This window comes from Manacus candei, unplaced genomic scaffold (genome assembly GCF_025592945.1).
Source record: "Manacus candei isolate 608988 ecotype Guabito, Panama unplaced genomic scaffold, ASM2559294v1 h1tg000021l, whole genome shotgun sequence".
Taxonomy (NCBI): Eukaryota; Metazoa; Chordata; class Aves; order Passeriformes; family Pipridae; genus Manacus; species Manacus candei.
This window is the reverse complement of record NW_026138069.1, coordinates 3,150,806-3,164,441: the sequence shown is the minus strand read 5'-3', so window position 1 is coordinate 3,164,441 and position 13,636 is coordinate 3,150,806. Positions and strand designations below refer to the sequence as shown.

Genomic DNA, 13,636 nt, shown 5'->3' with positions numbered 1-13,636 from the left:
TACTTTTTACCATGCTAAGGTGCCTCAGAACTGTTTCCAACAGTTATTCAAATTGTTTTTACTAAAGGAAGCCAGTTCACCCTGGAAAAAATGGGGTTTGATAGTACCAGAAAGAAGACTGAAAATAGTTGTATGCCTCTGTATGTTTTACAAACAAGAGACAAACTAAAATCATATAATAGCAATATTCATATTCTGTTGGCATCAGAAGTCTGTAAAAGCATAAACTGATAGGTATTGATACTCATAGCTCTTAATAAAGCCAGAGAATTTGAAGGGATAATCAAGTGTTTGGTATACCAGAAAAAGACACAAAACTTTAGCCATATTTAACAATTATATATAAACACCTAGTTCAACCAAAAAAAAAAATCAGTTAAGATTACATTTATTCTTCTTTATTAAAATTCCTATTGAATATCTAACTTACTACTTCCTTCACTGCTGACTGAATTAAGAATCTGCAAAACTATATCTGCACTGGAGGCAAGGCAGCCACTCTTCTGGTTGAAAGAACATGTATTCCAGGCAAAACAGTTTATTTTAAATAGTTTTTGTGAGTACAAAGGATGCTGAAGTGGTAACCCTTTTTGCCTCCACTTGAGGCAATTTAGTACTATTACAGACAGACACTGTCTCAACACCTATGTGCTGTGCCTTTCCTGTCCCCTGAATACCAAACACTGTTTTGATGAGGGACGTAAAATACCGCAGAATCACTGACTGAATGTATTTTTACTATTTTTTACCTTTTTCATGCTGCACAAACAAGTTTCAAAGCAGAAAAGCAAAATGGGCCCTGATGTTTTCATGTGCTTCTAAAAAATGTTTACCATTTATTCCTCCCAAATCAAAAAGCTTACATTTTTGCCTATAACTACAGGCTTGTCTGAATTTTGAACAAGAACAGGCAAGAATCTTCAAAAAAATCCTTTTCAAGTAATATTTATTTCCCTTTGATTTTGTTTTAAATGAAGATTCTATCATTAATCATATAAATGGCAAAAGAAGATAATTTGCACATAGAAAAATAATTACATACCTTATATTGGATAAGGAGACCATAAACCAAAATGTTTTTCTTTTTAGTTTCCCTTGCAAATTTCTTGATGCTAGCTAGTTCTTCCATCCCAATGCTGAAAGAATTATTTCCTGATATATCCAAGTACACCTGGAAAGGAACAAATAAGGAAAAAAAAAAATCCATTTTTTCCATAGTATGCCATTCTAGACTGCCAAATTTTAGTTATGTTTTAGTGTTATGTTAAGCACACATAAAAATACAGACTAACAAATGTTTTTCTTAGCTAGCTTCTATTACTGTTGAACTCCATTGCTTATACATTTAGTGACATGAAAATTATTTCTTTTCAAAACACAATGAAACCAGAACACATCAAAACACAATGTAATAACTGCATCTTAAAAATATTCAATTAAATCAGAAAACAAGCAGCATTCTTTTCTAAGTTCTATTCTAACTTTCACAGTTGGTTGTGGTTTGGTTTTTTTTTTTACTATCAGGGTACTACAGAAATACAGGTGTTTTTCTTAAGCCTCTTCAAGGTTTTCAAGAGTTACATTGTTTAAAGTTTTATTTTGAATTTACTATCCTTTCAGTATAGCATATTAGTTGCCTAAATTGGATTAATTTCAAGATAATGCTTCAAGTTTAAAAAGCAGAAACTACTTCAAAAGAAGACAGGGATACGACTTTCCTGAGCTTCTGGTCAGGGAAAGGTAGGTCTCATATCCATCAGGGATACTGCACAAACATGGTGGGTCTTATGGGATCTGAACTAGTATTTCCTGGGAAGTTATCAACTAGTTCAACCCTTTCCCAAGGCTTATGTATTCCATAGTTTAATCAATTTACTTTACAAAGCTTCTATTAACTGTAGAAATCAAATTAAGGATGATGATTTGTACATATAAAGTTTTGGCATCTATTAATAGCAGAAACACCTCTTCCCTAAAACAAGAACATTTTTCTGGCTGAATGATTCCATTGATGTAAAATTTATCTGTGACCACTACACAGAAGTAGAAGTATAGAGGTTGTCCCAGACACCAGTGCTTGGGAAAATTATTTCAAGTTCTCTTTGTACCTTATGTTCAATTTATCCTGACAACAAATAAGTCTTCACCCATCTTTCCTAGCAATACTTTTTAAAAAAAATGTTTATTGTCCAAGTGTGTACTCATCAGAAGCAAAGCTATAGTCTTCTACTACACAGGCAGAAATTAATTTTCACATACTTGCTGTTTTGTTATTTTTTTACCCAAAACAAAGCTAAGTACTGCTCATTTACAGCCATTTACAAGAAATTATAAAACTTATTATTTTAAGAGAACTCAACCTATTTCCTCTACCATTAACCTGTTCCACAGTTTTAAAAAGAGATTTTTCTCAAACTCACTTTTGTACTGAAATGCAAAGTATTCCAACTACAGAGCTGAAGTACCAGCATTCCTTTCTTTCTAACGGTAAGTTATAGCAACAAAATAAAAATCATAGCCATTCTACAAACACGAATATGTATTGCTCAAAAAAGTAATGTCAGTTTAAGAGTATAATTAATTTGGTTATAACAGAGGTGGAGAGGACACTGGCTTGATACAAACAAATAATTGCATGAAATTTACTTCTGGGCTTCCTATTTCTCCTGTAATATTAATCTTTCCTTTTGTCCAAATACAGCAGTACAATTGCTGCTTCAGCTTACAGATGCCTCAAAATAATCCAGTCTGACACCAAGATAAAGGACAGACTTTGAAATCTGTGGCAATTGACAGGTGGGAATATGGACAGAAGCCATCATGTCCAGCACAAGCCCATCCTTTTACTGGGACAAGGTTCTCCAGGCCAGTTAAACAGACAATCTGGCACAATAATAACACCTGTCATTTTTACAACTAAAAAAGCTGACTATTGGAAGGAAAAATAAAACTTTTTCTCTTAATTATCAGATTGTTATGAAAAAGTGACTTGTGTTGCGAAATCAAAGGACAGACAAGAACTTTCCAATTACACACAAGTCTACATTAGACTGTTCCTAATTATGAGTTTAGAATTGAAGCAGTTAGCTGCTCTCGTCATTTATGCTTTCAATTCTTCACTACCAGAAAGAGTTTTACTTTTGAGACTAGAAATGCATAATGTTTCCCTTCCAGCTGGTACCTAAGACCTATGCATTTAATTGTCACTGTATTGCTTAAAATTCTGATTCGCATTTGTCTGAGAACTATTAATATGCCCTTTTATGTCAAAAGAAAGTATCTTATAGGAGTTTTCACGAACAATTCTTTCAGGCTACATGTTAAGCAAAGTATATAGGAAAGAATAAAACAGAGGAAAATCCCACTCATGAGCCTTAGTGAAGAGGACACACAACATTGACTTTAATTAAAAACCACTGAGAGAAATTTTTGTCCCCCATACCATCTGTAATGAGTTTTAGGGATCAGAAGTTTAAAGGACTTCAATGCTTCCTAGTGATTAATATGAGATAATGATTCGCTTAACTAATTCTTTAGTAATTTAAAACATAACTTCCAGATTTGCTATTTATTCCTTCTTGTATTTCTAAAAGATAGTGTGGTACTTCCATCAAATGAAAGTGTAGCACCACTTTGCAATTAGGGTATATCATTTTTAAAAAATACCTTTAACAAATATATGTGTCTCTATGTTTTAAATGTCAGCAACTGTTTCCACCTCATTATGAGACTTTCATCCGCTGTCTAGTTCTGGGAAATTTCAAGTAGTTGCTGGATCTGGGGTATAGGAAGCAGTTTAAATGTATAATTTTCTCCTAAGGCTATTTTAGAAGGAGTTCACCTGAACAATTTGTGCATGCAGAAGGCTGCTCAAGCAAGTACACTTTCATTAAAAATAGTGCTGGGTTCTACAATGATTTGAAGGTGTAGTATCTCAGGGGCAAACCCCAAGTTTCACAGTGAAGCATTATTTGCATTCATACTTGCTTCTTAGTAGATTTTAAGACCAGAATATTTATAGTTACAATATTAAGTTCTCACATTCTGTGCGTCACACTAAAAAACATATTTAATTCAAAGTCCTGGCCAGAAAACAGCTAAGAATCGGGTACAAAATAAGCATGCTTTTAACACCATAGCTGGTTGATGAACAGTTTCAACTATATCTGCACACCCCCAAAATTTAACATAGACAGAAATGGTTTTTTACATTCTTGATATAAAAGACTAATGAAAACATTCTCAGTCCAGAAAAAAGCATTTTTCACATCCAGTAGCCTTGTAAATGGGTAACTGAACGGGAGGCTGCCCAGGAAAATGGTTGAGTCGCCAGCCCTGGAGGTATTTAAAAGATGCATAGATGTGGCACTCGGGGACGTGGTTTAGTGCTGGACTTGGCAGTGCTGGGTTAATAGTTGGACTTGATCTTAGAAGTCTTTTCCAAACTAATTTTGTGATTCAATGCAACTTTTTTCCTTTGTAAAAGTAATTAATCTTCATGATATCTCGTTCAGTTGTAAGTTCAGTAATGAAATTTCATCATTTAAATTTCAGTTTAAGCTAAAATTCCAAAGTAAATGCTCAGTTTTACTCCCAGGTCACTACACTGTGGACTTAAGTAACTATTCAGGACCCATGAAAAATATTTCTTTTGCAAAAGCTTCATGTATGGAACTATACTTTAAAATCACAACATATTATCTTGTGTTATTGCTGGAGAGTGTAATAAATGAAGTCCAGAGGCACACTCTTTGTGACAGATAGCATTAATGACTTTCATTCCACCCAATACTTCTCATCCCTACCTATTAAGCCAGAAAAAAAAATGACAGAATTAATTGGAGTTGGTTACACTGCATGGAGACTTTCAAATCTACTCATATTTTCTGCTTTTTAACAGTCTGAATAAAAGTCATGTACACTTCAGCTGTCATTTGCATAAGCTGGTAAATTATTCTGGCATTCATTTCAAATATTAAGATTCATTATTATTCTGGCATTCATTTTGAACAATGAAAAATTCAGCAAAAAGTACACTTTAAAACTTTTGCCATATACCGGAATAGACTTTTCAGTCTTACAACACCTCAGTAAGTAAAGTATGTACTAGTTACATTGCAAAGTACTTCAAAGTCAATTCTTAAGACTTGGATCAGAAAAGCAACAATAATTTTAAAACTTTGAATAAACTACATAGCATAGAAAAAAACAAAGCCACTTAATTCTGTTTCATCTCAGGATTTAAGCACAACACATGATTTGCAGCATCCCCAGCAGAGATGGAGCCCAACAGTAAGGCAGGAGTTAATAGTTCAGTACAACCAGCCAGCCACAATGAGTCTTTCATAGAAATATATAACTAATAAATTGTCATTTGCGAGTGTCAGTTTATGTCTTCACAGCATGCACTTGTTGAAGTGCAAATGAGGCTCTTTAGAGTCCAATTTACAGCTAGAATTTACAATTTTATTCTGAGCTAGCAGAAGTTTAAGCCTAGTCTAACATTTAAAAAATTTCATGAGATGCTTTCTACAGTAACTTACAGGAGTTACCTACCGAAATAAGGACAACTGGATGTAAGAGAGGAATATCTGATTTTTCCAACATATGCACTAGTTGCTGAGTTTCTTGAATGGCACACTTTTTATCCTAAATGAAAATAAATGTCTAGAATTATGGAAGACATCAAAACTATATAAAAACTATCATTAAAAGCTATAAAAATAGAATTCAAAGATCTGTCATTTACGAAAAAAAAAATCACCACCACCAACATAAAAACAAAACAAAAGAAAACAAAACAACAAAAAAAGCCCCCAACACATCACTTTTTTTGTTTTGGGGGTTTTGAGTTGGTTAGCTGCTTGGTTTTAATATACAAATGTAATGGTATTGTTTGGTAAAGTTATAGCTGTTTGAAAAAAATGGAGACTAATAATATTACCCTTAAGAAATATCTATACATAAAACAAGATTAAGGGTCTTGATTGGTCTTAGATATGGTTCATCTATGGTTCATGGGAACCTTCCTGTTCCCATACTGTGACCCAAATACAGATTGCATGGCATGCATATGTCCAGAATGGGAAACACAAATTTAGACCATGGTGGCAATACACAGTTAGGCGACTACGCATATGACAGATTTTCCTTGAGAAAATTCACTTCAATACAACATCTACAAAAGGGAATCTTCAACCACTTTCAGTTTCATCCCTCTTGTTCAAGAATTCATGGCTGGTTTAACAACATAATTATGCTCAGAAGTCCAGTTTGGTGCGCATCAGAAACATCAACTTTAGAATGGATACAGCATGAGGACAGAAATAATAAACAACTTACTATTCAGATACTTTATATTTACCATTACTAACAAGTTTAAGTGCAAAAGTAAAAGCATGTATCCTTACTACTTACATTTACACAAACAAAATTGTAGCACTGTCCTGAAAAGATGCTTTGTAGATGGCTATCATTTCTGCTTTGAGATATTGATACAGTTTCAACCTGATGAGACAAAAAAAGTCACAGATTTTACTTCAGCCTTAACTCTCTGTTAAAGCTTCCACTATTATGGCAGTTTGTTCATTCAACTTATTTTAAAATGGCAATTATTATTTCCACTACAAGAATTGAAATTTGCTCAGATTTTTAGACGACTCAACAGTGAAGCATGGAGCCCAACCTGTGCTGAAGCATTCTGCTAGGGAAACAGCAGAAACAGCCCTAGAAGCATCAGACACAAGTGCTGCTGCCCAGTTTAGGATGTTCAACTGTCACAGGATCAAGATGATCTAATGATTTTAGATCTCTAATTCTGAGAAAAATCTCTACAATATTCAAATATCTAGGTATTTTGTCTTCATGAAGATAAAAATAAAAAACATTAAGTATGCATGAAAGACCAGGTGTACTGGTATTGGTATTCTAGGATACAACAAGACTCATCTAGAGTTTCTTCTGAAAATATTTCCTCAATGAATACTCTAAAATACTGTATTAATCTTATTTTGCAACCTATGACACAAGCTAAGAAACTATCTTATTCTAGTTAAAATAAAATGTAGATTCTACTACATTATCAGCTTCAGGATTGCCTTAAGAGAAAAAGCAAACCAGGTAGTAGAGGGGGAATTTGTTCCCCAATAGGAAATAACACTTTGAAGTAAATAAAAAATCTTTAAAATAAGGCAAAAAAACCCCAACTTCATATTGCTTCTATCAAAGCAGCAAACTCCTCATTCCACTGCTCAACTGAGCTTTATTTCTGGCCAAAAGACAGATTACACATCACAGAAAATGACAGAAACAATACACTGCTGTATTCCCTCGAAATGTCACTTAATCCACAATCCAACAGAAGTACCAAATACAACATTTAAAATGGCTTTGCAATATTATCCAAAGCTGTATTTGTTTATTTTTTTAATACTCAGGGAGTTAACTTTTTGCAAAGGAAGGTGGTTTAAAACCCAGAAGTTGATATTTATGTTCTAAGGATTTCAGAAACATTTTGGGTTGAAATTTTGATAACATAGCCCCATATAGCTGACATTTAATATTTTAAAAAATTCACAGAAAGTATGAATTACTTAAAAATAATTGAAAAATGCAATACTCCAGGGCTCTCCTGGCTTGAACCTCTGCAGATGTAAAATCAGAAATTCCTGGTACCTTTACAACCTTGCATATACTTTGAGGAACAGGAGCACACTGCCTGCCAGAGTCTTTTCAGAAGGTATTTGGAACATGACCCAAGGCAGAAGGCCTACTTTTATTTTTTCCCTTGAGATATTATAATACAGGACGCTTAAGTATTTCTGAACATTTAAAAATTCATATAGTGTATCAGAATTTTGATTTAACTTCACAATTTGATAAAGTAGCAAACGAAGCATTTTTTTACAGCCATATTTTTCAGAAAAAAATAAATCAAATTCCTCTGTTGGAAAAGAAAGCACAGCTGCCTAATTAGAAGCTTCAATAAATAATAAATTAACTAAAACTAATTCTTATTCTATCTGGCATGTTAGTATCCTATGCAAAAGTACTTTTTAAAATTAAAATTAATATTTTTATCAACTACTTGAGAGAGCAAAAATTACCTAAAAATACCACTTTGGTAAAAAGTGATTGTCACATAGCGTTTCAGTGTTTAAACAGAAAAGAGCATATGGATTTGCTTAATTACTTCTGGTCCTTGTACGAATTGATATTCAGCTAGTTCAAGAAGCAACGATGTCAAGAACATGAAAACAGGAATTATAAATATGTTTTCTTTAATGTTTCTTTTACTTATCAGATGCCCTGTGCTGAAGTTTCAACTTTATTCATCATCCACTTTTATAAAATCTAAAATTTATCCCAAGACATTGGGAAGCTGTAAAAGTTATTTAAATTATATCAGAATTTAAAATTACAATTAATACCAATCCAGCAGATAGACAATGCAATCGTTAAGAAATTAGTGAATTTCTACTGGTGAAATGCTAGTTCATTTCCTACTTGAAAACAACCAGATAGTTTTATATGCTGCTTGTGGATATTTATCCATTCACAAAAATAACACACAACTTTACCCAGTTGATTGCATTTCATGTGACAGCAGCACCTTGTCACTGAAAAAGCAGGAGTAATTTCCAGTCACAGAAGAAAACACCTTCAGCCCCAATTTAGGTTTGTCTGCTTCAAAAGAAAGGGTTAAATAACCTTAAGGAAAGATTCAACTTATGTCTTTCAAAGTAACATATCTTGATCAAAACATTCATTCCTTAGAAATACTGCTTAGAGTAACAGTGATTAAAATACTCTTAAACTACTTTGCAAGCAATAACTGTTGCCTAAAAAAATTTTTTTAGAAAAGTTTTTATTTTCATTTTCTTTATCAGTTCTATTTTTAGGTCTTTTTTCCCCCTGCTGTTGGCATTATCATGTTATTAGAGTCTCTCTCAGAAATCCCTCAAACAAAATTTCTTTTAAATTCTTCTTTAATGATACATATAGGAGTCAAGAAATATCAAAAAAGGAAAAAGGTAGTTAAATGACAGTAGAAAATTCCATCAGTATCCTAAAGCAAAGGCTTCAATGTGCATTCACTGTGAGTGAAATGTACCCCTAGGACTCAAAAAAACTGATTAACTAGATTTTGCACTTGCAGCTCCGCAGGAAAACAACTTACTCTTTAATTGGTTCAGACTTTAACTTCAAAGTATCAAAAGCATTTCCTCTTTAACATATTTGTAACAATTTGGGCTTACTGAATTTATAAAATCTAAAGAAAATGGCCTCTCTGTCCTCTGGATTCAATTTCTCCTCTAATCTAATATATACATTTTAAGTGCATCTGTAAGATCCCCTTCTACTGCCTAACTGGGCAGAAGATGCTTCTTTCTTGGTAACTTCCACACCTGGTGTCAATCCTGTGTAATAAATACTATGGTGACACAGGAAGTCTCAGTTTCTGTATTCACATTATTTAGACCATTTCTTATGAGTAGTGGCAACCAGAAACACTAAATTAGTCATACAGTTGAAAGCCATAGAGATGCACTTACTTTTATTTGTCTTTTCAGAGATTCAGGAAGGAGAAAACCAACTTGTGCAACAGTTTCATTTGCATCGGTAATAACACAAACTTCTTGTGAAAGGTTGTCTGTGATTGAGAAAAAAACCTTAGTATTTCATGCAAAAATAAATCAATCAAAGTTACCAATCTGCAAAACATTACCTTCAATCCATACTGCTGTCTCTCGACAGAACCTGTTCAACAGCTGTAAATTTAAAGACTACTTATTTCAAGGCACAGTTAATCTAACTACATCATTTGTATAACATAAATTTCAAATATAAAATTCAGTTTATATTTTTTATGATTTTCTGCAATGTGAAATCATCTCATGAGGCCTGTCCCCAAAGCCCATTTAAATAAGGGATTCCTTTTACAAGATATTTTTCAGGTCCACATTAATGACACTAGATGACAATCAAGAAAATGTTTTTAAAAGTTCATATGACATATCACTTCAACAGATCACTGAATGCAGTATCAGCAATACTGAGAAAAGAAAAGAAAAAAAAAAAGAAAAAAACAGGGTATAGCATAAATCTGCTTCCCAACAATATGCACTACAAAATCGCCCCCAAAAAGGATATTGAAAATACTGTTCAGGGAGACAGCAAATATAAATATTCACTGCAACATCAAAAAAGTTGAAGAGTCACTGACAAAGATCATGGAATGGGCAATTTCCTAGATCTTTTACTGGTGCGGGAAAATATAGTATTTTGTTGCTACCAAGTTTCAAGTTACTGCCTGATCTGTTCCATAAAGCCCACAGTTCAGAAAATTAGTATTTTCTCTAGTTATTTATTAGAGGTATTAGATTTGGTGAGCATTTTCCTTTCTTTAAGCAAATAAATCAAAATAATTCAAGTCTGAAATTCTCAGCTGCAGAAATTTATCCTTTAGATGTTGAATTACTATGCAGAGCAAAATATAGGATTTCTAATATTTTTGGAGCAGCCATTGCATAAGTAAAGAGAAATTTCACAAATGTAAAATCTAATTACATTTAAAGCAGACTTCAATGAAAATTCAGGGACAGAAATATACCAAACACCACCACAAAATAAATTAGTAGTGAAAGACATAAGAGAAATTATAAAAATATGGTCTAACTGCTCTTCAAACAAGTCTGAATATAAGGATACATATTTTTTGCATGTGGAAAGTTTTTTTATAATTACATACCACACAGTAAGTTCATTCAGATGCATTCCTTAAGTAAACAACTCACTTTCTACTGTAAACTCAAAGACTTCTTTACAAAAATAGACATAAAGACCTGAAAATTAATTTTAAAGCTGTTGTAGAGTTAACATTATTGGAAAGTGTCTTGTAACTTTCAAGCAATTTTCTGTGAGTAGGAAGAGTAAATTAACTGCTGAGAATCACAAAGAATAATTAGAATGATTTTTTGAATCATGTGTATTTATTATGTCCAATATTTATAATGTGACAACAAAAACAGTGGTAGCAACTGACTCCCTATTCAGTTAGCAAGAATGGGGAGGGAGGAAGAAAGAGAGAGAACAATGAACATCTGCTTATAAACCATCACAACCAGATGAAAGTGAGAATTAAAAAAAATGCATGGCCAGTTCTCACAGGACTGGAAATCACAGGATACCACAACTGCAGGAGAAATTATCTTCCCATAGATTCACTAGGCAAAAAAATATATTGAACATGCATCACAGTTGTCTTCTACTTAATACAGAATAATTTTACCATCTGAAAAATGGTTCAATAGGAAACCATATTGAATTAATTTCTTATCACCAGAAAGAAACCAGTGGGTAGATTTAAATCAGAGCAAGAGTCACTTGAATTTAGTACTGTACATGGAATGCAGATACAAGATAGATATACATAATAAACCAGATTGGCATATCAGATTTCAAGAACTCAGATTCTATTGAACTAAGTAATTTAATGAAGAAGGTCAGATTGGAACTATTACAAAAATGCACATGTGGAAGAAGGCTGTGGAACCCCAAAAGGCACCATAACTTAGGTTCAGACAGTTCTTTTAAAAAGAAGCCTGTAATCAACAGTAAGTGTCAAAAGTAATCTCACAAGAGGTTGCTCAAAGACTGCAGCTATAAAGACCCATCTCACTCCTCTCTCCAGCCCTCTTAGACCTCTAACTTCCTGCAACAAATAAGAGAGGCAATTACCAAAAAAGTGGCTAAGATATGCAGGTTGGATTTAATAAAGAGGAGAGAAAATTCAATGAAGTGTGGAAAAATGTATTTTTAGTCTGGAGAAGGAATGTAATGTTCTAAGGGGAAAGTCTATTAATAAAGTAGGAGAACATTAAAATAATGATAATACACAAATTGAAAAGATACTGCATGCTTTTAAATGATCAAGGAAGTGTATAAAGGAAGGCTAGGAAATCATCATGTATAAAGTCAGCATAGCAAAGCAATAGTTATGTTCTAGTTGAGGTTTGAAACTCATTTTCCATTTAAGTCCAAACTGTTTCAAGTGGTCAAAGACCTCTGTGTTAATTTAGACAGTTTGCACCTTTGCTGCATTGTGGAAAGGAAGACCGAGTGGAGCCTTCCTCCCCAAGACTGCCTGTGTCCCACCTCTGGTAAGTTGATGGAGCTCCGTGGCTCAATGTAATCATGCTGAACACAGCAAGTACATCTGGAGTGCTGGCTGGTAACTCCATGAATTCCATGAATTCTGCTGCCAGCCAGTAAATCTAACTGCATGCAGCATTTCATTCCTGGTTTTCAGAATTCTGTTTGAGTGAATGAAACAGCCATCCTGGAAAGCCACATCATGGCCATGTCACAAAGAATTTTAATACGCAGCTAAAACCATTTTGTTTTCCATCAGACCATGGATAATTGAGGCTGGAAGGGACCTCAGAAGGTCTCTAGTCCAAACTCCTTCTCAAAGCAGGATCTACCCATGAGGTTAGGCCTGGTCACTCAGCCCCCTGCCCCTCTCACACTTGAAAACCTTCAGAGACTGCACAATGTCTCCAGGCAACCTGTTCATTGCTTAATTGTCCTCATGGTGGAAGAGTTTTTCCTTTTTCTTGAGTTAGAACTTCACTTAGTTCAGTTTTTGTCTATTACCTCTTGTCCCCCTACAATGCACCACTGTTCTACTTCACTTCCCTTCTTTCTGCCATAACTTCCTTTTCATCCACCAAACAATTTTTTTTGCTCTTTTCTCACTATTGCATTACATAGCAAACTCTCTATCTTGCTTTGGCTTCCTTGTCCTCAACTTAGTTTAAACCTATTATTTCCCTGGAAACCTCCTCTTCCAATACTCCCCTCCCATTAACTCTCACCTTCTTTCCAGATGTACCCTATTATGGAGTAATGCTCCCCATTCACATGTATCACATTTGATCTCATCCATCACTTTTAACATCCACTCAGAGTAAATTTTTTGCATAATATAAAAAATAGTTAAAACCCTGCACTGCCAAATTTAAACACTTAATTTCCCTATCAGGAATTTTTTTTTCATTAAAGCTAAATTTGATAGAGAATTTCAGAACGTGTTCCACTACACCTCCCTTTCTTTTTTTCCTCCATCAGAAAAATTCATTTTCAAGTTTTCCATGCCCCTCTTCGATATCTTGAAAGCTTTAGATCACATTATTATTTGGCAACACCTGCCACAGTCTTTATCCTAGGATCCTACCCAATTATAAATTAACTTGTGTGCATGTTTATGGAACTAACTACCTTAGTTAGGTAGTGTATTAAGTGTACTGTAATGAAAGACTTAAAGGTTTACCCTGAAAAGCATGCCACAAACAAGCAGCAATTAAAATAATACTTTGTTTCAATAAAGATCATAAGTATCATATCCTAGGGAATTAAAGCCATAAGAAAAAAAAATGCATCTGAATAGTAAATAGGTTTTAGCCTACAAACATAATTTTTTTCTCTTAATTGCACATAGGTGTGTATACATACACTTGTTTTTCCATACATATGCTCATTCCACATCATTCTTGGTCTACCATTACAATTCGTATTATTTTGGAAGCACATCCTATTTATCAAAATTTTGAAGTTTGCAATGAATTCAAAGAAA

The 13,636-nt window shown here is 33.7% G+C and overlaps 1 protein-coding gene across 3 annotated transcripts in view; it reads right to left on the bottom strand.

The window, feature by feature from the left end:
* CRPPA (CDP-L-ribitol pyrophosphorylase A) overlaps window positions 1-13,636 on the bottom strand; it is a 108,000-nt gene that overhangs the window by 42,967 nt on the left and 51,397 nt on the right. For all 3 annotated transcript variants that reach the window (XR_007904302.1, XM_051785993.1, XM_051785992.1), the window contains exons 6-9: window positions 9,555-9,652; window positions 6,418-6,507; window positions 5,557-5,649; window positions 1,043-1,171 (exon numbers count right to left, since the gene is read on the bottom strand). Coding sequence is in view for 2 of the 3 variants with exons in the window: in XM_051785993.1 (XP_051641953.1) it covers window positions 1,043-1,171; window positions 5,557-5,649; window positions 6,418-6,507; window positions 9,555-9,652 (410 nt within the window). In the remaining variant the exon portion in view is untranslated. The remainder of the gene's footprint in view (window positions 1-1,042; window positions 1,172-5,556; window positions 5,650-6,417; window positions 6,508-9,554; window positions 9,653-13,636) is intronic.